This window comes from Hermetia illucens, chromosome 5 (genome assembly GCF_905115235.1).
Source record: "Hermetia illucens chromosome 5, iHerIll2.2.curated.20191125, whole genome shotgun sequence".
NCBI classification, from domain to species: domain Eukaryota; kingdom Metazoa; phylum Arthropoda; class Insecta; order Diptera; family Stratiomyidae; genus Hermetia; species Hermetia illucens.
Window position 1 is genome coordinate 114576827 of NC_051853.1, and position 25188 is coordinate 114602014.

Here is a 25188-nt window from a genome sequence, read left to right on the forward strand (position 1 = left end):
TATCAACGCAAATACTCTAAAAAAATCATTTACTAAAATGCCAACTAGTTTCAAAAATTCTAAGAATTTGGAAAAAAACAAATACATACGATCTGTCAATCAGGACCGACGGCTCTTGCTCTTTAAACCTGAAAGGTTGACAACTTTTAATGTTTGTTGCCATTTGGATTGGTTTGTTTGAAAAGAAAAAAAAGAGAGAAAAGATATATTTATTTAATTAAATTATTCCATTTTTGCACTGTTACATCGTTCGCGTTAAATGTTGGAAATGACGAAAACTACTCCTACTAAAAAGTGAATGTAAGGATAAGAATGAAAGAGTTCCAAGACATTGCGGAGCGACTGACTACTACGGTTGGTAGATATTGTACTTACTTAATTGCAAAAATGATTCTGTGCAACGAGCAGTGACGTGCTATGCAATGCTTACTATGTTCTTACAATATTTATTCTGATTAATGGTTGCCATCATGATTATTCGAAAAGACTTTAAATCCACGCTTTTGACGGAGTTTATTTCTCTTAAAGTATCTTGAGTATAGATCAGCGAGGGATGAGTTGAGCACTTGTTGATTATTATAAAATATGGTGCGGGTACAAACCATTTCACAGCATATTTATACAAGGTCAGATATCCCGGAACGCGGCGGGATTTTTTTGCAACTATGTACTTTGGAACCATCATTTCGCGGGTGGACTATGCTACACTGCTTTGAATTTATGAGTTCATTCGTGAAGAAGTTCAGATATTTGAATTGTTCCCTTCGAAAATAGTGTCAAATAATACATATATCAAGTAAGTTGATACTTATCTGCCTAACAACTTGTAACAGAAACTGTCTTAACAAGAGACCAGACCAAAAAAGTGACCAAAAATTTGTTTTTTGTGAAAAATTAGTACAAACATGGCCCAAGTATTACTGAAACTAACAAAAAAAATCATTAAATTTCATTGAGTAGTTCTTGAAATATACGTTTCACGTTTCGGGTCTAGGTTGGGGCTGGTCTCCCCTTAAGATGTGAATTCATCAAATTTCATCAACGGTGTGTTGTATTTAGATCAAATTATTTAATGTTGCATTTCATAGCGATAATGAGACAATTTCGATGGTGGGATCAGGTAATTCGCGCAAACGAGAATTGATTCGCCAAAGTTGGTCTCGCGCCTCGCGATTGCATCCAGATCATTTGAGAAAACCAAATGGCAAAACCGATCGAAGCAGAATGAGACAAATTCTCGATGAATAAAAGTCAAAGGAAACCTGGTTCTTGTTAATATTATGTTTGCTATAGTACGAAAAGCTGAAGGGGACGGTAACGAATCAGAAATATAATGTTGACGAAGTAACAGAATTTACTGCATAGTAGAGCGATAATCTTAGTATTTCGTCAAAAAATTCATTCTAACATATAATAGTAAAACGATACTTTTAATGGCACATTGTACAACTTTCTCTTATTCTGACGTTTCGAATAATAACCTCAAACATTCGTTCTCATGTACACAACTTTCATTCGAATCACATCGAAGCGGACAATGTTTTGCTGTTAAACATTTAATGGATGAACTATTATGCAGCTCCAACATTCTAACGACAACCTGGTCCCGAAGGATCTTTAAGCTCCATTAAAGCGATATGGAAATTCGCAAGTCAAACGACAAAGCAAATTAAATTCGGCTTAGCAACAATTAACCGGAAAAATTCAAACGAAAGACAACAAATAACAGGTAAAACATTGTGCGAATTTTCAAATTTCAAATGCTCCGTACTTAAGTTTCCATACGCAAACAACCGCTAAGTTCTCGACTAAAATAAAGTTCTTGTTTAGTCAATCATTGGTACTCAGGTTCGTAGAGAAGAAATCCGGGCCCGGGTGAAAATTATGCGAAAAATCGGGCCCAGAGTGAAAATGATATGCATTTGGGGAAAGAATTATGCCGAGCCCCATGTCACTTTTTTATTAAAATTTATATTGCGAGTCCCCGAAAAAAGTCCGGACGACACCCCCCTCCCATCAGGTGTGTTGATAGCTATGCATGGCCTCTTATCAAGGAATCAAATTGTGTCCGGCGGAGGTGCAGCTGCTAATTAACATTTAAAAAAATCGTAAGAGCAAGTCCTGTGAGTCTGCTCTTCATTCTTTGGTCACAAAGATAGAGGATGCAACTTTGAATGGTGAGTACGCGATGGGGGTGTTCGTAGGCATTGAAGGGGCTTTTGACTGTGCGCCTTTTCAAAAACTTTGTGATGCCGCCAGAGCGCATGGTGTTGATGATGCTTTAATTAAGTGGATTCATGCTATGCTAACGCAAAGATTGTTGTGCGCTGAGGTAGGGGTCGATCGCTACCTGACTACGGAAGCAACGAAGGGCTGCCCCCAAGGAGGTGTGCTTTCGCCGCTTCTGTTGAGTATGCTGATCAACTCACTGCTATGCGAACGCCAAAATTTGCCAATACACACTGAAGCTTATGCTGATGACGTGGCTATACTTACTGTTGATCGGGATCTTGGAACGGTGTGTAGGAATATACAGCGTGCCGTTGATTCATAGACAGCTGGTGCCTTAGACATGGTTTGTCAGTTAATCCAAATAAAACCATAATGATTTTATTCACAAAAAGGAGAAAACTGGATGGACTTTGTCTCCCTGAGATGAGGGATACTACCCTTCAACTCTCCGAAGAAGTGAAATATCTGGGGGTCACTCTAGATAAAAAACTTCTTTAGAACAAACATGTAGAGGTAAAGATGAAACGGGCTGTGCAGACGGACCTTTGCCTCGACATGGGGACTCAGGCCTCATGTGGTAATGTGGATATACGTTGCCATCATTAGGCCGATGTTCGTATATGCATCCGTAGTGTGGTGGGTTAAGGTGAGACAAAAAGGGTTTCACCGTAAACCAGCCGCACTGCAAAGAACTGTTTGTCTGGGTATCGCTAGCGCCATGAGCACGACATCCGGCGCAGCTCTGAATGCACTACTCAATTTGCAGCTCCTGGATATATTTATTCAAAGCACTGCAATGAGAGCAGCTCATAGGCTAAGTCGATTAGATCTATGGGAAAACAACAGATGTGGGGGGCACAGAGCATTGGAAGAGTTACTGAGAGGACTGAATCCAGTTCTTACAATGCCTTCCGATTCTCGTGTCCCCATACATCTGTTTGGTAGAAGATATGTAGTTACCCTGAAGCGTAGAGAGGACTGGGAAGACCCAGAGGAATGCGTGGAGGGATATACGGAAGTCTTCTACACCGATGGCTCAAAAACAGAAGAGGAGTCTACCTCTCGAATAAAAAAGACAAGTGGGCTTTTCCTTTGGGACAAGATGCAACGGTTTTTCAAGCCGAAGGTTATGCAATCCTAAGGGCGGCAAACTGGGTGATTGACGAGCGGTTGAAGGGCAGGCGCATCGTAATCTGCAGTGACAGTCAAGCTGCACTGAGGGCATTGAGCAGTCCTTTGATCACCTCGAAAATCGTTCAGGAATGCAGAAATTGTTTGAACTCTATGTCTAGATTCAGTACGGTGGAACTACTCTGGGTACCTGGTCACTGTGGCATAGAGGGAAATGAAATCTCGGACGCTTTAGCGAAAGAGGGGTCAATCTCCCCTATGCCGGGACCGGAGCCAGCAATTGGGGTATCAGTAGCATTGGCGAAATCTGTTTTCAAAAACTGGGAACAAGTTTCTCATAATGACAGGTGGCAGAGCTTCAATGCTGCTCGACACACCAAACTTTTCCTGCCAGAACCCAACATACGTACCGCAAAGTTTATCCTGTCGAAAAGCAGGAGGACTTGCAGGTGTATTGTGGGCATTCTGACAGGCCATAATTCACTAGCTGGGCATATGTTCAGAATAGGAATTACCGAAGATGATACGTGTCCCTCCTGTAATGAGGAAGCGGAATCCACGGAGCATTTCCTATGTGAATGCCCCGCCTATGGACGCATCAGGCATCAGATCTTTGGTGCCGATATTCTCCAATTGCGACGGGTAGCATCACATCCACTAACGGAAATCCTGCGATACGTTAACGAATCCGGAATATTCCGTTAGACGGGGGTGGCGAGTACAATGGGCCAACACGGCCTGAGTGCTCAGAAGCTGTAGCCTCTCCCCCACCATACACACACACACACACACACGCTAGTTCAAAAATTGATTGATTGATTGATTGATTGGCGGAATTCAATTTTTCAAGAAAATATCTAAATGACCAACTTTAGCATTCTCATATACGAGCGATGTAATTTTTAAAGACTTCCGCAAAGAGACCTTGAGACTGTAGACATCTCTTTTCTCTAGCCTATGAGTGTACGCATGGTTCATTTGAAAAGCCGTATAGCGCCAATGCTTGGTAGGACAAAAGTACTCGTCAGGTTGCAACTCGAATCATGTTCTTGAGACAAATAAATGTAAACGTTATACAGCGCTTTTCTGATGCCACTCACACTTATTTACATAGCATACTGATCCCAAGGAGGAGGGTTTGAGGCAATGTACTTTGTACTATTTTCAGTAAAACAAAAGTAACATGCTAACATTAAGGAAAGAGACAAATAAAAATATAATTGGAATCATTCCACTATGCTAAATCCTGGTGGTGTTCGTTCTTGGTGGCAACTCCCGCGACGGCCGACCAAGAAAATGCATCCAATGTCTTTAAAGATAACATGATTAGATTGAGTCATACGAAATGGACAACGGGGTTCTTGATGCATAGACGTTGTCAGGACGTAAGTACCCCCCCCCCCCCCCCCCGGAAAAGGCGCATTTATATCTGCGTTCTTCAAGAAACCTGATGGTCCCCCCCATTAAAAGGTGGCGATTTCGTGAGAAGAAATATATGATCTCACTTACGCGATTACTAGCCATTACGAATGTGGAAAAATCGTGGAACCAAATTAAAGACACGATCCACAAAGCGGCCTCTGCAACACTCGGGACCCCCGACCAGATAAGTGATTCACCTCCCGAGGTACCTGGCTTTAGAGTCACGATTTTGAAATGAAGGTTCGTGAAAAGAAACACCTCTACCACAAGTTTCTCGACGATAAAACGCTCGCCAATTATTAAATTTATAAGAATGCCAATCGGGAAACAAAGAAAACGATCGATGTCACCCCAGCGGCCCATTACAAAAATCTCTACGATAAACTGGACACTCGGGATGGCGAAAGAGATCTGTATCGACTTGCAAAAACCCAGCAAGAACGTACACAGGGATATCGAAATCTTCTGTTGTCACGGCGAATAGATGACGAGAATATTTCGAGCAGCCTTGAATTGAAGGGATTGTCCATCTCCCACTTCCACAAGCATCATCGAGATTTGGAACAATTACGCCTGTCAGCGCAACTGAAGTCGAGGGAGCAATAAAACGAATGAAATCGAGGAAAGCAACAGAACATGACGACCTCGCATCTGAGGTCTGGACAGCGAAGAGCTGCGACTCAACACTGTGGCTCAGTGAATTCTTCAATCGGGTTATTCAGGAAAGTCCATCTGACTGACAAGAAAGTACCACAGTTCCAATATGGAAAAAGAAAGGTAGTCCAGCAGAATCTTCAAATGACCATTCAATCCGGTTACTTTCCCATAACATGAAGATTTATGAATGCATTCTTGATAACCGTATTCGCGAAATCGTTAAGATAACCGTGAATCAAACTACTGACGCAATACACACTGTGCGGTTGCTCATGGAGATATACCCTGGAAAGCATCGCCCACTTTACATTGCAACAACCGTTTAACCGTGTTGTTGTTGTTCACCAAGAAAGCGACCTCTCACCACTCCTCTTTGTTCTTATTATAGACCCAGTCACACGGGACATCTAACGTCCTGCGCCATATGCACTGCTTGATGCAGATTATGTTTTCCTAGCATCTAATAGCAAAAATGATCTGGAGCAACTTGTCCAAAAATGGAATGATCGACTCATGCAGCACAGTCTTAAATTGAATCTGAATAAAACTGAATTTTTTACGACCGATCCCCCGAAAAAGACACAATCATTGTCAGCGGCAATGACCTACCCAGAACCGAGCAGTTTAAATATCTAAAAAAGACAATAGGCGTTTTACGGTAATGGAGATAAAGCTCTTTCGTTGGACTAGAGGCGTGACACGCTTTGATCACATGTGAAATGAGGATATCCGCATTCAATCTGGGCTTGCACGGATCGTGGAAAATTTGCTGGAGGGGCGGCTAACGAGAATTAACTCGCGAGGATTGCTCTACACATCGAAGTCAGGCTTTCGATCACGGGAGTCAAACTTCCTTCATCCAGAGCGAGCGAGATCTTGGGCTGCACATCAATGAAGGCAAGACAAAGTAAATGGTGGCGATATCAGCACCAAAAGCAAACCAACCAACAAACAACATCAAAGCGCACTGGTCAAACGGGAAGAGTAAAGATAGGAGACTACAACTTTGAGACCGTTGACAATTTCTCCTATCTAGGGTCCAAAATCCCAACCGACAACTTATATGACGATGAAATCTGCACACGGTTGTTCGCAGTCAACAGAGCCTATTTCAGCTTACAAAAACTGTTCCGCTCGAAACATCTCACCATAGGGTCAAAGCTCTTACTGAACAAGACAATGATCTTGCCAGTCCTCATGTATTCCTCGGAGACTTGGGTTCTTAGCAAGAAGAATTGCGAACTCTTGGCCGCGTTCGAGAGAAGAATCCTCCGAGGAATTTTTGGCCCCCTACATGAGGATGGACGATTCCGTAGCCTACATAACGGCGAAACCTATAAGCGATACAATGACCGTCAGGTTGTGGATAAAGGTGGGCGGATCACTTAATCCGTATGGATGAGGATGATCCCAACCGGAAAGTCTATAAGGGCAATATCTATGGTAGAAAAAGAAGACGAGGCAGACCCTGCTTGAGATGGAGCGATGGCGTAGGTCAGGACGCCAGTCAGCTTTTAGGGATATCGAATTGGTGGACCTCGGCGCAAAACCAGGATGTCTGGAGTTCCTTATTAAGGCAGGCCTAGACCGGATACCGGTTGTTGCGCCGTTGATGATGATGATGATCACGCGAGTCGATCTTGTAAACGGGACAAAGGCTGAAGAAAAAGAAGAACATTAATAAATTTTTAGCTAAACTTTGTGGGAATTGTGATGGAACACTCATCTGCTTGAAAACTGTCATATTTTAACCTGGGTGCCTGGGTGGACTCAATTAGGTCGCCCAATATATTTAAATATAAATATCTCAGAAAATTCCCACTGCGCTACTCGATTTTACGATTATAAACTTCTTCGTCAATATAGTACTATAGACGAAACATGGTATACCCTTGCACTCCAAAGGGACAGTGAAAAACTCGATTTTTAAAAGCAAAGAGACTCCGAAAAAGTCAAGGGATTATCGGCCGGCAAGGTTAATCCTACAATTTTCTGGAATGCACGCGGAATCTATGTATACAATGCACACCTGTGAAATTTCAATGACCAAACCATGGATAGCTAAGTGGTTAGAGCAGAAGGCTGTCGTACGGAAGGTCGCGATTTAAATTTCACACAAACGCAAAAGGAGATTATATCGGAAAACAAAAAAAATCGCAACAATACTTCTATTATTTCTACCCATTTCTAAGGATTTACTGCAGATAAGTAATTTGGCAACAAACTGAGTTACCTCCCAATTATACTCTTCAAATATTATAATCTACGAAAAAGGTCACCTAAATTTCCATTTTTATTTGAGCATCTTACCTGGGCTGAAAAGGTCGTACGCTACACACGAGTTAGTATTAAATCCATATCATTTTTAGATAACCTTAACCTTCAAAGGACACGTGTGCAAATTTGACAGCTGTCGGACTATTAGATTCTGGGATAGAGCATTTTGTTTGAAGGTTTGAAAAAAAATGGATAAAAAGCAATTTCGTGGGTTAATAAAGCATTGCTTTTTGACGAAAAAAATACTGTTGAAGCTCAGGCTTCCTTTGATAAAAAATATTCGGACTTTCCCTCAGGAAAATAAACCGTTGAGAAGTGGTTTGCTAAGTGTTAACGATACGAAATGAGCACCGACCACCACCCCAAAGCGGCTATTACCGACGAAAACATCAAAAAAGTCCACAAAATAATTTTCGATGACCTTGAAGTTAATCGAAATAGCTGAGGCTCTAAATTATGAAAGGAACGTTTTGGACATATCCTGCATGAATGTTTAGGTATGCGAACGCCCTGTTCAAGGTGGGAGCTGCGCAAGATCAAAATCGACCAGAAACAACGAGTTGATGATTCTAAGCAGCGTTTAAAGCTCCTCCTCCATGAGAAGAACGAATTTTTGTGTCGGTATGTGACAATAGACAAAACATGGCTTCATTATTTCACGCCAAAAGAAAGAAGTGGTGTTTCATCAAGACACTGTCATCTGTCAAAAATCAATGAAAACGATGGTAAAATTGCATGGATTGGGCTTTAAATTCCTTCGGCATCCACCGTATATCCCATATATGACGCTCAGTGACTTTTTCCTGTTCTTAGACTTCAAAAGAATACTAGCTGGAAAGAAATTTAGCGCCGATGAAAAGGTAATCGCCGAAACATATTTTGAGGCTAAAAAAAAAACAAATTTTATTTTTTAACGCCAGATAGTGGGTTTTTATTCCTCATATACCACTGAGGAAGAAGACAACTGATCCTCAAAATATATGAGGAATAAAAAACTCACTATTTGGCATTAAAAAATAAAATTTGTCTTTGTTTCCATTATGACGTTTCATAATTTTTCCATGATTTCAGATCCGCTCCCAATAATGGTTCCATCTTTTTAGTAAAAACCGTTTCTTCCCAAGTGCTTTACCATCTGTACCACTTGCACGTGGCAGACATTCTAGTTTTAAGTCCCACTTGAATCCGGATTCCTGGAGATTCATTACAGTGTTTTTCGATTTTTCCCTTTTTGCAAATTACAATATGATTCATGTAAAATATTACGTAGATATCTATTTACGCTTTAAATCCATAAGAATATTTCAAAGTGCGCGTCATACGGCTAGTCTTTAGTAAAATTCAGCATTAAAAACTTATTCTCAAAATTTTTTTTTTGTGTGGGGGGGGAGGGGGATAGCATAGCGAAAAGTTTAATGAATTGATTTAATCCAATTTTTTCCCACATTTATGCCATAATCAGCGACTGTACGTACTTAAAATTAGGCAAATTTACAACATTTTGGAAATTTTAAGCGCACTTTTTTCAATAAGGAAATGGCAAAAATTGAGTACGCTATGTTCCAAAGTTTGCAAAATTGCCAAAATTCAAAATTTATGGCCGAATTTAGGCGCGTGCAGTAGATTTTCATTAAAACAAAAGCAATATTTTTGCTGCATTAGTTACAGGTCACTAGGAAAAACTAGATGGAACCCCGCGCCATTCGTCCCTTTTGCATTCTCACGCTGCAATATGTGGATGTTGCGGCTGATATTGTGTCGTTTTTAACCATGAAATTTTTATTATTATTGATTCCTTCTTCTTTCTTCTTCTTTTTCTTCAGCCTTTGTCCCGTTCACAAGCGGGGTCGGCTCGTCGTGATCGGTTTCGCCATTTGGCTCTATCGAATGCCTGATCTGGGTGCAATCTCGGGGCTTTCAAATCTCCATCCAGCGTATCAAGCCACCGTTTCTTAGGTCTGCCTTTTGGTCGTTTACCATCGACTTCGATGTTCAGACCAATCTTGGCAAGTGAATTCTCGTTTGCACGAAATGCCTGACAATACCATCTAAGACGCCTCTCTCGCAACTTCTTCACGATCGGTGCAACCCCATAACGATCGCGGATATTCTCATTTCGGATGTGATCTAAACGTGTGATGCCACTAGTCCAACGTAGCATCTTCGTCTCCATTACCGCGAGACGCCGTTCATTGTCTTTTATAGTCGGCCAACACTCAGAACCATAGAGAGCGACTGGACGGACGACATTGCGGTAAATTTCAGATTTGAGACGTTCGTTGATACGTCGATCACAAAGGACACCAGTTGTGGAACGCCACTTCATCCAGGTTGCGTTAATGCGTGAAATAATTTCATAACGCAGTTCTCCATTGGCTGATAGCGTTGACCCGAGGTATTTAAATCGCTCAGTTCTGGGCAGATCACTGCCGCTGACAGTGATTGTGCCTGTTTCATGGGGATCGGTGGTCAAAAATTCAGTTTTGTTTAGATTCAATCTGAGACCGTGTTGCATGAGGCGATCATTCCATTTCTGAACAAGTTGCTCGAGATCATTTTTGCTATCAGATGCTAAGAAAACATCATCTGCATAAAGCAGTGTGTAGGGCGCTGGACGTTGGATATCCCGTGTGACGGTGTCCATAACAAGGACAAAGAGGAGTGGTGTGAGGGTACTTCCTAGATGAACACCAACAGAGACACGAAGCGGTTTTGATACACCCGTCATACTTCGAACTTTACTTTTCGGATCGTGGTAGAGCAATTGAACCCAGCGCACGAGTTCTTCTGGCACGAAGTGTTGTCGTAAAGCATACCAGATGAGTTCGTGTGGTACACGGTTAAATGCTTTCTCTAGATCCAGAAAGACAATGTAAAGAGGGCGATGCTTCCCACGGTGTTTCTCCACGAGTAACCGCGCAGCGTGTATTGCGTCAGTAGTTCCGCAGTTCTTGACAAATCTGGCTTGATTCACGGTTATTTGAACGATTTCGCGAATACAGTTGTCAAGAATGCGTTCAAAAATCTTCATGATATGGGAAAGTAACCGGATCGGACGGTAATTTGAACATTCTGCTGGGCTACCTTTCTTTTTCCATATTGGAACAGTGGTACTTTCTTGCCAGTTAGATGGTGTTCTTCCTTCCTGAATAACCCGGTTAAAGAATTCACTGAGCCACAGTGTTGGGTCCCAGCTCTTCGCTTTCCAGAGCTCAGATGCGATGTCGTCAGGTCCTGTTGCTTTCCCAGATTTCATTTGTTTTATTGCTTCCTCGACTTCAGTTGCGCTGACTGGTGGAACTGCTCCAAATGTCGGCAATAATTGTGGAAGTGGAGGATGAGCAAATTCTTCAGTTGAAATCTGCTCGAAGTATTCTCGCCATCTATCCGTTGCGGCTCGACGGTTGGTAAGCAAAGTACCGTTCTTATCATTAGCACAACAGAAGTGTTCGATATCCTGTGTGCGTTCATCACGGCTTTTAGCAAGTCGATACAGATCTCTCTCGCCATCCTGAGTGTCCAGTTTATCGTAAAGATTTTTGAAATGTTTCGCTCGGGTGACAGCGACCGCTTCTTATAAATTTGCCAATTAGCAGGTTTTTTATCGCCGAGAAGTTTGTGGTAGAGGCGTTTCTTTTCACGGACCATCATTTCAACATCATCATTCCAAAGCCAAGTATCTCGGTTGATGTACCGCTTACCCGGCTTGGTGACCCCGAGGGTTGCAGAGGCCGCTTTGTGGATCGTGTCTTTCATTTGGTTCCATGATTCTTCCACATTCGTAATGGTCGGCAATCTTATGATCGTTTCTCTTTCTTCTTACCAAATCGCCACCATTTAATGCGTCGTGGGCCAGTGCGTTCCTCACGCTTTTTTATCGGTGGCTTAATTCACAGGACGGCAATCAACGGCCGATGTTGAGGTGCGATGGTCTCATAGGGAACGACTTTGCAATCAGTGACAGTGGTAAAATGTAGGCGTCTTATGAGAATATAGTCGATTTGCGTTTGACTGTTCCCACTATAAAATGTGGGAAGATGAGACAATCGTTTGATGAACCATGTATTCATAAGTACAAGGTCGTGGGTGTCCGCAAAATCATTGCGCGCTCCGAACCCCTTTCCACCATGGCACCTGTTACCGTCTGCCTTTTCACCCACATGACCATTAAGGTCGCCGGCAATGATTATGTAATCGTCAGCAGGCACGTGACAAGTCTTTTCTTCGAGAAGTTGCCAGAAGGCATCTTTCTCGGCATCAGGTCGACCTGTCTGTGGTGCATACGCGGTGAAGAAGTGAATAGTGCGATCAGCTGATATAATGGTGAGCTTCATCAGCCGATCATCAAATCGTTCGACTTCTTTAATGGCATCACGGAAACCCTCTGAGATGGCAATGCCAACACCATATTGAGTGTGTGGGTTACCAAAATAGACAAGTTTGTAGCCATTTTTACCGCGTTCGCGATCAATGTCACAGCTTTTGGCACCAGACCATAGGGTTTCTTGCAGAGCGCAGATGTCAATGCACCTTTTCCGAAGGGCTCTTGCGAGTTCCTCGGTCTTTCCAGTTAGGGTACCAACATTTAGCGTGCAGACACGTATTTGTTTTGTTCGTTGTGTGCAGACTAACTTGCTTATGTCCTGACGCCGTCCATGCGTCAAGAACCCTTACCCATTTCTCAACAGGACCGGGGCCCGTCCTGCCGCGTCGACTGAGGTAGACGCCCTAGCATTTCTTTATTATTGATTCCTTCACAATAATAAAATACTAACAATCGATAGCTCTTATCATTTTTTTTAAAAACAGCTATATTTTATGCATTTAACACTAGAATAACCCCTTACATTTTTGATGACATCTATCAGATTTTGGTAAACCCTGTTGCAATATCCCAACACTTCAGATATCTAATTAGGAAGCGCTGCTCGTCAAAATGCGAACGTACTTTCAGATCACTCAAAAGACGCTTTGAAACTACCGCTAGAAAAACTTTGCTTTATTTTTTATTATGTTTTATTTTGCATCTGGAGCATTAAAATTAAGGTACATATACCTTCTGGTTTCGAACACTCTTTTATCTTTTTCATACTTCCATTAACTGTAGACTTTGAGGATTACATCTAAATTCAGAATTGCTCTAGCGTCATTTATCAACGAGCAAACGACTTTCAGGTTATTCAGAGTCCTGTGAATATTTTTTGCCGCTCATACCGCTCATACACTCAGCTAAAGAGCAATCTTTAGATCAATCCAACATTAACTCCACTCCACTCACTTTCTAGAAAGCATTACCTCTCTATCCACTCCACTTCTTTTAAGTGAATCTGAGTTGAGATGATCAAAAGACGGAAATATATGAAATGAAACATTATTTCTTAAGATGACTTGGTCAACTTCTTAATAATAATATTTTTGATTAAAGGAACTCATAAATACATCGTAAAATCACTCGTCCTTGTAAATATCGCGGTACATACATAATTTACAATGCAATTCGGTAAATTTATATAAAATCCCTCTCGACATTCCGCCTATATGTTTGGAAGTATCGGAAGAATAAGATATGAAGAAAAATTCGGAAATGTTGCTAATGCTTCCCGATTTGAATTTTCCATTAGTGCCCCAATACGGTTTTATGCTTTTATTCACAATTGTAGGGACCGGTTGTCCTGTGTACAAAACGTTAATGGAAACTGGGATGGATAATTCATAGTGAAACAAAATTCAATATTGGCACGAATTTAATAAAATGATGAAAGAAAGCTGGATGAATAGAGTGGGTGCAAATCAGGGAAATGCAGTGCGTAGGAGGGGGTGTAATTTCGATAAGTGAATTACTGAGTTAGAAACAAAGCTACACAAGTCTTGGGTGTGTAAATAAGCGTTAAAATTTAGCTATTTGATTGTAATAAAGTGGTTTATTGAAACTTTCACTGGTAAAATATGGTAAATCATGCACCAGTGACGGGAATTCTGTGCAAAGTTCTTAAGTGAAATGTTTCCTTCAAATAGTAGTAAAGTGTGACGGTATGAAAAAATCGATTTTCTCTACATATTTCGGAAATATTATTGGTACAGTGAAGAGTTATGAAAAATCTATTGTCAAAACTTTAAATGCGTTTTACTCGAAACGACGCTTTCCGGGGAAGTGCTCACAAAAAACTACTTAACCGATTCAGTTGAAATTTGAAATTCTTTTTCTACACACCCACGTCGATATGTGGAAGCTGAATTCTAATTTTTTCATAATAAATATCTAATTTTATGATAATAAACATCTCCCTTTAACTATTTAACCGCCACAAAAGGCTGAACATAAAGAAATTGAATATTGTGATTTGTTTACTTTCACAGTATGAATATACTATAACAAAAAATATGTTTCTGTATGATGTTAGATTGAAATCACATTAAAATTTCAAAACATCCCTGTATTATTATCTTGTTCAAAAAAATAATAATAAAATAACGTTGAAATAACGAGCATCACACTGTACTACCATTTTAAAAGTTCTTTGAATATTCACCGAATATTTGAATTTAATGGGATTCGCTTATGATAACTCCTTGTGAAAAAAAAATACCATCACGAAAAAGGGAAACGTGAGCCAAAGTGACTTGATACTATATACAAAAATAGTGTAACTACAAATGTACGATTCCAAACTAATAGAATAGACAAGAGAAAAATTTATTTTAAAAATTAGAAGACAAAGTCAAATGAGGATACTTTATATTGAAACGCCGGTCAACTCGTACCTAATAATTACCTTAGCATACAAAGGTACAAATATAAAAGAAACTGTAGTTGAATTTCAGTTTAAGTTTACTTACCTTTCACTCGCGATACTTGAGTTCCTAGACATAGATTTCGGTGACATTTCAAAGTCCGAATCGGATCTGTACAGGAATGATTCCCGACGTTGTGGAAGATTTTGTAGAACCAAACCAGCGCTGGGCGAGCCGCCCTCGAGCGGTGAGCGTGCCCCCTGACCATTTTCAACGTCAAAACTGAAAAGAAAATTTTGAAATTCTATTAGATTTCTTCGCTTTTAATTGCATTGCGGTATATGGATTTGATATATGACATTTTATATACGGTTGCCTTACAGGGGCTTTGAACACAGTTTATTTACGGTGAACGTTAGCTGAAATGAAGGCCAGATAGTAGTAAGTCAATTCGAAAAGATATTTAAATTTTTTCACTCAAAGCCGCTTATGGTAGATACAAGGAATTCGTTCCCATTGCACCGTCGTCACTCTGAAAAAATCACTCAGGAACGAACTATTATCTGCTCCATCATAGACCCCAGTCTTGGAACCGGAAGCTGAGAGCTCTTTCTTGTGTAAAGCGCGTTTTTTTCATTTGTACCTCGCTGAAAATTCGAAATATTCGTTTACGGACTTCCACATTCAAAGATATACATTTAAACTGAAGATATCATTATGTTCATCCTACTCAAACCTACTCAAAAGAGCATGAAACCCAAAAATATATATCTACCTATCTAAGTCGAGCGTTACGACTAGTTATGTACGCACATAACTATATGAATTGCTCTTCATCGATTTCGAGAACGCTATGGTCAGTGCGCACACAGAGTACTCCCCGCAGAAAGGGCATTCTGGAGAAACTAATAGTTATCATCAGAACGACATTATAGTCCTACAAAATGCATTCTGTCGCCGATACTAGTCCTTTTCGTTGTCGGTGTTAACGCTCTTGCTGCTTTGTTCGGAAGACGTGGACTGAATCAATGAACCATGACATTTGTTCTCAAACACCTCGATTACGCGGATGATATATGTTTTCTGTTACACAGAATTTTTAAACTTGGCGAAATGGTTCTAGATTTGGAGACCAAACCAAGACTAGTTTGTCGCACTTTTCCTGTTTGCGATAATAGGTAGAACATTGGATGTATCAATCAATCAATGATAACGTCATTTTTCTTAATGGCAATACAAAATTCGATATTCGTCGAAGTATTGCTCGATTTCGCTGGTTTGCCCAAAATTTAGAAATCTAGATACCTGGACACCAATATCAAGTAGTGGCAACCACGTTCATGAAAATATTCTCTCTGGATGATCGGGGTACTCTGGCCCGACAATCTCGAAGGAAGAACTATATTGGTGAACAGATCAGGTGTCCCTCGAGGTGATTTAAACGGAAGAATGAAACTGTCTAGACCACAATTTAAGAAAGGATAGCTGACTATACCATCAAATGGTTCCACAATCCACGAATGGCAGAGGAACGGGTCGTCCTAAAAGATTTGGCGCAGAAGAGTAAAGTAGGAATTTAGGGTACGGGGAGAGAGTTGAAGTTCAATTCAGCGAAGCGACGGCGATGGCGCGTGGGTGCCGTTGACGCGCTATGACCCATTTAGGGGATAATACCAATTATGTAGGAATGAGAAGGACTTAAGAAGGGTTTTTGTCGGATCAATTGGATTCTTTACATGCTCAAGTAGAGAAAGATTCACTTATTGGTTGGACAGGAGTCTATTAAGGCAGGGTGTTTTAAGGGTTGGCCACAGAGAGGGACTCTCTTTCCTGTTATCGCCCCTGGTAATGGGCACCTTGCTATGGCTCCTAGGGGACATAAAGTTCATCACACAAGCATTCACAGACGCTCTAGCCGTAACAATTAATAGCATAATATGTGAACGCCGGAATGCAACACTGCATGTAATCCACAGCTGGTGCCTCCATAATGGGCTCACGGTGAACGCTAGGAAGACCGCACTAGTTATGTTCACTAGGAACGTTAGGTTGGGCAGCAGGTCAGGGGTAGCAGAGGCGGAAATCCAGCTGGTACAAACAGTCAAATATTTAGGAGTACATCTGGACATCGCGCCATATCCAGGAACAATACCAGAAATCCTGCAGATTGCTCTGGTGCTGTAGGACTTGATACTATAGGCGCGTGGAAAAACGGCCAATCATATCGTCATATGTCCATCTGGAAATTTCTTGGCAACATCATGTGGCTCTGACGCCCGCCGATCATATGATTTCCAAATCGGTCTTCGAAAAGACAAACTCCGTCGTAATCACAAGAAGAGAAGAATGGTCGATAAATGGCTATGCGTCTTTTGGGGTTAAAAACCTAATAATCTTCACCAGCAAGTCAGCCATGAAAACAGATCGGGCGCAGGGATATCCTCAGGAAATCCAATTATTCTAGCCGAAAATATATGCCACTTTATTGGCAGCAAAAGAATGTTTGCGGCAAAAATGAGTGGGAGGGGGGGAGGTTGCACCATTCGAATCAGACAGTCGAGAAATTTGAACTTCTGCCGGTAGGCGAAAATCTTTGTGAAGGAACCCAGGGCCGCGAGAGCGGAATTTTTATTGTCCCTCAAGAAATCGGATATGAAAACCCTAACCCTAACTTCATATGCACCTACCCGGCCCCTCAAATCTCAGATGAAGACACCTTGGTAAGATTTTCCTCAATGAATAATCTATACATTCTCTGCCTCTAGAGAATGTTCTCAGATTCGCTAAAGCCTGCGAACGCCGTATGCGAGAGACCGTTGAATAGGCGACCTTCGGCGATAGTACAATAAGCCTAAAAAAGTGTGGATGCCGCCCACTAAACGAAACTAACTAAAACTAACTATTTTTTTTTTGGTTTTGTTTGAACTGAAATGAAGACATTATATATTTCAGACCTAGGCTTTATAAGGCTTCATCAACATAATTTTTTTTGTTGGGTAGTTCTTGGAGCGAGATCTATGGGCCATAGATTTTGAGATCTAACTCATTTATTTGGCATACAATGTTGAAAATCCTCTTCAAAAAGTACTAATTGAGCTCTTCCACTGGTTATGTTTAATATTAAGCAGGACTTGGAGACATGGAGCAGATAAAAATCGATGGGTCTAGTTTTTCAAAAAGCTATTCAAAAACACGGAAAGCCGATGCCGTACAGGCCCTTGTCAAATTTTCGAGAACTTCTAGCAGACATATCAATCGATCGATACTGTAAAAAAAAATTATTAGACTTATAAGAGTGACAGCGCTCAAGTAATGATACAAAACCAACTAACAGACTCTGGATTGAAAGATGTGAATGGGTTTGCTATTTGGAAATTGGAATAAAATTAAATGAAGAGAAGGCCTTAATCATGACACATGGAGAAAGACGCTAATCAGAGAAAAGTCTGTTTGAGGTCGGGTTCGCTCGGTCGAAAAGAATGGAGACGAAGACTATAACACCGTAAAACGAGGTAATTGATTATATAGCAATTTTCTGGGAAATAAAATATGTAAACCCCTATTTCGCATATAAGGGATGCCCTTTTAAACCCAACAAAAAATTGCGTCACTCACTAGATATAAAAGCCTTCACAAAACACAAGTTCCCATTAAATTTCATGATAATTGCTTAAGGAATTTCTGAGTAAATTGGATGTGAGCGGTAAAGAGAACAAAAGACGGATCGATAGGGACACTCAAATTCAATCGGCATGATTCGGCATCCTAAGTTAGAACACCAAAATTATATAACAGTAGGACGAATATTTAGTTAGGATAATTGTCAACAAACAACTCTAATGCCAGTGAGTAGCTTTTGTCAAAGGCGCAAAGTAGTTTTCTAGTAAAGTGTTTGCATGTCTTTCTGGAATATTTCGCGATTTATAAAAGAGCCGGAAACCCGGCCACGAAGTCAGTCTATTTCTCGAGTTAGAACAGATCGCGCCGGTTATAAATGGGCCCGCATTGTACCAGTTGAAGGAATTGTTCTATAATTAATTGTGCAGTATGATTGTATAATTTAGTGTAAAACAAACGCTTATATTAAAGTTATAGGACGGGTTTTTGTCTAGTGTATATAGTATATAAATAGAACATGGTTTTGATGAAATGAAAGAACGCAAAATTGAAAATAGCAGATTATACTGTCTCATACTCTGAATCCCATGATTCAAAAATCACATTTTAAAGTTTTATGTCAAACAAAATCTTATTAAAGTCGATTTACTCAGTCTGGCTTAGGACGAGATATGAATCGCTACCTTCCACTGCGACAGTCTAATGGTATTACCACGGAGCCATCCACATTATGTATTCTATTCTGCAATAATCGGCTTCCCAATTTTTTGCATTTTAAGAAAATAGAAGTATATTTATTGGAAGTTAAGGTGTTTCCGGATTTGATTCTAGTTGACATCGAAGAAAATAGTTAGCGTAACTAACTGTATGATCGTGACTAACTGATAATCGGTCATATTGTTGTTATTCTTTGAAGCGAATCTTTTTGCGCCTTTTTCCTGGTCGAAAGTCAATTAGCCAAAGACCATGACTCGGTGAGGAAACAAGCAGATACCATCGATGTAGGCAAGGTACAATATTTGAGGAATGATATCATAGATTACAGAGCAAGCAGTAGCATGAGTAAATCATCGGTGAGAAGAACAAATAATATCATCCGCGAGCTTCTAGTGACCTCGATCAAAAATGTAACATAAAAGTTTACAATATACAAATTTCCACTGCTTAGGAGTGAATTGGTTGATGACTCTCCATATTTCCATATGACATATACATATACTTTACCACACCTTCTGCCCCACAGATTATGTCTTCACTCCTTTTTCAACATTTCACATTAAATAAACTAATACGATCATGTATCTTTTACAATTTCTAGAAACAATCTACAAAAGAATCTTCTTCTTTCAAAAACTTCAGCTTCAATTGGCCCCGATCCAGGAAATATTTATATCAGTAAAAGAAAGAAGGACCGGTTATATCCTTATTTGGAAACTCATTCCATATTAAGTTATGAAGTGGGCAGAAACTCTATCAGACAACCATAATCTTTTCTCCAGTTTGTATCCGGAGGATTTATTAGTGCGGCCATAATTATGGTAAATAAGATGTCAGCCCTGTCATACTAATGGAGAGGACCAACAAAAGCATTTAAAACACTGTAATTAGTTCACACCTGTTCTCAATTTATGAGCCCAAAAATTCATTAAGCGAACGAGGGGTCTTTAATATCATTGCATCCTTCTCAGTTCATATCCGTTTTTGCAACAATTTCAAAAATGGTTACGATTTGGCCCTCTTCTGTCTCCAGAATATTCCTACTCAGGGTATATGATTTAGTCAATATTCGCAACATAGCCGATTATAATGAAATTCGCCCCACAACGAGATTAATAAAAGCTGCCATCAGTTGAGTGGAGGGTGGTGTTTACGAATTATTTCGTTTATTGAAAGGATCCATTAGGATGCACAGAAACCAGGAACGAAGCAGTTTTAAGTCCAGTGAACAAAACTGAAATCCAATTAGAGACCTTGTAATGCTATGATTTTGCTTTCCATAGAGCAGCGCTGAAATCGAAAAGCGTAAAGATACTGAGGAATTTAGGTAAATATTTATTTCGACGATGATTTCAGAAGATGATATACCCAATCCCAATGAATAATCAGCAATCAATGTCGCTTCAAAAATTATGAATTGACCACGTCCTATACTAATATTATTCATGCCTACGACCAAGGAAGCAAGTATCCTTCAGCGGCAAATTATAACTTTTAAGTCATGATAACTACAATTCGTAGTTATAATTTATTTGATTGCTATTTTATTAGGTTCAGTTTCCTTCCATGTACCCTTTTCGCAAAATATCAGTATCTATATGTAATACATTTTAGAAAAGGGATGAAACTATCTGCGTCATAGAGGCGGCAGTTAATTGCTGGCATACTATACAGACATAATGCACATGGCTTAAAAAGGTGCCAGCCTTGGCAGAAAATTTATTAATTTTTAGAAAAAAAAAACAATCTTCAAACGGTAAATGGAATATCATATTACGAGAATCTAACGTATAGTTCCGAAATTATAATTACTACGCCAATTTGAGTATCTTGAACATCGTCGAAAAGGGAATCTCGTGTGTGGATTAAGCATTGCTTTTTTGTGTTAAAAATATCACTCAAGCAAAGCAGCGGCTTGACAAATGTTACCGAAACCCAGCCCCAGGAAAATCAATAGTTATTCAATGGTTCCTGAAATTAAAAGCGATCACGTCGCAACACGTCAGATGCTCAACGTTCTGGACAACCAAGTCAGGCAATTAATCTAGAAAACATGCAACAAGTTCACAGAATGATTTTGTTTGATAGGAAAATGAAACAGAGCGTCATCACTATGAATGTTGATCAAAAGCAACACACCTCGCCGAGCTAAGAATCGCGGCGATGTAGCCACACATGAAGACGAAAAAAGTCACGAAACCGGAAGCTAGATGTTTCAGGTATGAAAGGTTCCGTATAGTTCTTATATAAAAATATTTGTACGCACATTTGTCCCATTTGTATCTAGCATATAATATATATACATAAATTATGTCAGAATACTCACTTTAGCGTGATACTGACATTCAAAGTCTTAGAATTTACTCGGAAGTGGTAGCTTTGAGCTACTATAATTTTGTTAATCATAGTGCGATTTCCACCAACTCCGCCATGCTATTAACATAGTATGCTGGTCCCAAGCCCAGGTAAAGGAGGAGGGTTTGAGGCAACGTACTCTGTACTATCCTCAGTAAAACAAAAATAAAATGCTGAGATCAGGGAAAGAGATAAATAGAGTATAGTTGGAGTTATTCAACTATGCTAAATCCTACCTGATCTCTCTTGGTGACAGGCCCCGCGACAGGTCGACCAAGAAAATGCATAGAATGTCGTTACAAACATGATGATCGGATTAAGTCACAGGCCTCGGAGAAATGCTAGGGCGTCCACCTAAGTCGACGCGGCAGGACGGGCCCCGGTCCTGTCGAGAAATGGGTAAGGGTTCTTGACGCATGGACGGCGTCAGGACGTAAGCAAGTTAGTCCGCACACAACGAACAAAACAAATACGTGTCTGCACGCTAAATGTTGGTACCCTAACTGGAAAGACCGAGGAACTCGCAAGAGCCCTTCGGAAAAGGTGCATTGACATCTGCGCTCTGCAAGAAACCCGATGGTCTGGTTCCAAAAGCTGCGACATTGAACGCGAACGCGGTAAAAATGGCTACAAACTTCTTTATTTTGGTAACCCACACACTCAATATGGTGTTGGCATTGCCATCTCAGAGGGTTTCCGTGATGCCATTAAAGAAGTCGAACGATTTGATGATCGGCTGATGAAGCTCACCATTATATCAGCTGATCGCACTATTCACTTCTTCACCGCGTATGCACCACAGACAGGCTGACCTGATGCCGAGAAAGATGCCTTCTGGCAACTTCTCGATGAAAAGACTTGTCACGTGCCTGCTGACGATTACATAATCATTGCCGGCGACCTTAATGGTCATGTGGGTGAAAAGGCAGACGGTAACAGGTGCCATGGGGGAAAGAGGTTCGGAGCGCGCAACGAAGGTGGCGAGCGTATAATCGATTTTGCGGACACCCATGACCTTGTACTTATGAATACATGGTTCATCAAACGATTGTCTCATCTTCCCACATTTTATAGTGGGAACAATAAAACGCAAATCGACTATATTCTCATAAGACGTCAACATTTTACCACTGTCATTGATTGCAAAGTCGTTCCCTATGAGACCATCGCACTTCAACATCGGCCGTTGATTGCTGTCCTGCGAATTAAGCCACCGATAAAACGGCGTGAGGAACGCACTGGCCCGCCGCGCATTAAATGGTAGCGATTTGGTGAGAAGAACGAAGAAACGGTCTCACTCATACGATTGCCAACCATTACGAATGTGGAAGAATCATGGAACCAAATGAAAGACACGATCCACAAAGCGGCCTCTGCAACCCTCGGGGTCACCAAGCCTGGTAAGCGGTACATCAACCGAGATACTTGGCTTTGGAATGATGATGTTGAAATGAAGGTCCGTGAAAAGAAACGCCTCTACCACAAATTTCTCGACGATAAAACGCCTGCTAATTGGCAAATTTATAAGAATGCCAACCGGGAAGCAAAGAAAGCGGTCGCTGTCACCCGAGCGAACCATTTCAAAAATCTTTACGATAAACTGGACACTCAGGATGGCGAGAGAGATCTATACCGACTTGCTAAAAGCCGTGATGAACGCACACAGGATATCGAACACTTCTGTTGTGTTAATGACAAGAACGGTACTTTGCTTACTGATCGTCGAGCCGCGACGGATAGATGGCGAGAATACTTCGAGCAGATTTCAACTGAAGAATTTGCTCATCCTCCACTTCCACAATCATTGCCGACGTTTGGAGCAGTTCCACCAGTCAGCGCAACTGAAGTCGAGGAGGCAATAAAACAAATGAAATCGGGGAAAGCAACAGGACCTGACGACATCGCATCTGAGCTCTGGAAAGCAAAGAGCTGGGACCCAACACCGTGGCTGAGTGAATTCTTTAACGGGGTTATTCAGGAAGGAAGAACACCATCTGACTGGCAAGAAAGTACCACTGTTCCAATATGGAAAAAGAAAGGTAGTCCAGCAGAATGTTCAAATTACCGTCCGATCCGGTTACTTTCCCATACCATGAAGACTTTCGAACGCATTCTTGACAACCGTATTCGCGAAATCGTTGAAATAACCGTGAATCAAGCCGGATTTGTCAAGAACTGCGGAACTACTGACGCAATACACGCTGCGCGGTTACTCATGGAGAAACACCGTGAGAAGCATCGCCCTCTTTACATTGCCTTTCTGGATCTAGAGAAAGCGTTTGACCGTGTACCACACGAACTCATCTGGTATGCTTTACGACAACACTTCGTGCCAGAAGAACTCGTACGCTGGGTTCAATTGCTCTACCACGATCCGAAAAGTAAAGTTCGAAGTATGGCGGGTGTATCAAAACCGCTTCGTGACTCTGTTGGAGTTCATCAAGGAAGTGCCCTCTCACCACTCCTCTTTGTCCTTGTTATGGACACCGTCACACGGGATATCCAACGTCCAGCGCCCTACACACTGCTTTATGCAGATGATGTTTTCCTAGCATCTGATAGCAAAAATGATCTCGAGCAACTTGTTGAAAAATGGAATGATCGCCTCATGCAACACGGTCTCAGATTGAATTTAAACAAAACTGAATTTTTGACGACCGATCCCCATGAAACAGGCACAATCACTGTCAGCGGCAGTGATCTGCCCAGATCTGAGCGATTTAAATACCTCGGGTCAACGCTATCAGCCAATGGAGAGCTGCGTTATGAAATTGCTTCACGCATTAACGCAACCTGGATGAAGTGGCGTTCCACAACTGGTGTCCTTTGTGATCGACGTATCAATGAACGTCTGAAATCTAAAATTTACCGCAATGTTGTCCGTCCAGTCGCTCTCTATGGTTCTGAGTGTTGGCCGACCATAAAAGACAATGAACGGCGTCTCGCGGTAATGGAGACGAAGATGCTACGTTGGACTAGTGGCGTCACACGTTTAGATCACATCCGAAAGGAGGATATCCGCGATCGTTATGGGGTTGCACCGATCGTGGAAAAGTTGCGAGAGAGGCGTCTTCGATGGTATGGTCACGCAATTCGTGCAAACGAGAATTCACTTGCAAAGATTGGTCTGAACATCGAAGTCGATGGTAAACGACCAAAAGGCAGACCTAAGCAACGGTGGCTTGATACGCTGGATGGGGATTTGAAAGCCTCGAGATTGCACCCAGATCAGGCATTCGATAGAGCCAAATGGCGAAGCCGATCACGACGAGCCGACCCCGCTTGTGAACGGGACAAAGGCTGAAGAAAAAGAAGATAGTGCGATTTCCACCAAACTTGGTAGAATCATGCTTTATGTTATGGCCTATATCACATATCAAGGAACATTTTCAGCTATGTACGAATGGAAAAATGTGCGTGGAAGCGTTCGGTTCCGACATTCCGACTTGTTTTTGAATATCATTGAATGTTGTTATATTATTGTAGAGGTGTTCATATCGATGCAGATCATCAAGGCAACATTGAATACTGAGGATACGTCATAATTAATGAAAGATATGTTATTATATATTATTATAAATATTGACAAACTAGAATTAAAAAACAAATATTGACAAATTGATATATACAGGATGCTCCACTCACCGTGGTATAAATTTTAATAGTGGATAGCACCAGTCGTCAGAGGAAAATTGTTCCATGGAATGATCACTCTGTCTTTTACCGTTACACCGTCATAGCGTTTTTCGTAAATAGTGCCAAAAAACTCACACTGGCAAATGATACGAATTTCAAGATAAACTGTGAAAACCAGCGGAAATTAACCAATAAATGGCCGATTGGCCCTTAAGCAGTTTAAAGCGCCATGCACGAGTTATCATTTATAAGTACTGAAAAATATGACACTTAATAAACCTACAGTAGCGGAACAGTATAAGGATCAACACAAATATCTATGACGAGTCAGGATTTGAACCCGGGGCAACGAGAGTGAGAGGCTGGCGGTCAACCAGCTAGACGATCACCACGATTAATAATGATTAAAAA

At 41.0% G+C, this 25188-nt stretch overlaps 1 protein-coding gene and 1 long non-coding RNA gene across 15 annotated transcripts in view; one reads left to right on the forward strand and one right to left on the reverse strand.

Annotated features, from left to right (window-relative positions):
* Positions 1 to 25188, reverse strand: part of LOC119657797 (cAMP-specific 3',5'-cyclic phosphodiesterase) — a 636985-nt gene that overhangs the window by 36181 nt on the left and 575616 nt on the right. For 9 of the 14 annotated variants that reach the window (XM_038064893.1, XM_038064894.1, XM_038064882.1 and 6 more), the window contains 2 exons: positions 14557 to 14733; positions 90 to 143 (listed from right to left, as the gene is read on the reverse strand). In XM_038064893.1, coding sequence (XP_037920821.1) covers positions 90 to 143; positions 14557 to 14733 — 231 coding nt within the window. The remainder of the gene's footprint in view (positions 1 to 89; positions 144 to 14556; positions 14734 to 25188) is intronic. The other 5 variants (XM_038064886.1, XM_038064885.1, XM_038064892.1 and 2 more) reach the window with 2 other exon arrangements.
* On the forward strand, positions 158 to 20215 carry LOC119657799. Its single transcript, XR_005250174.1, has 4 exons — positions 158 to 354; positions 19388 to 19669; positions 19758 to 20010; positions 20070 to 20215. It is a non-coding gene; the product is annotated as an uncharacterized LOC119657799 (long non-coding RNA).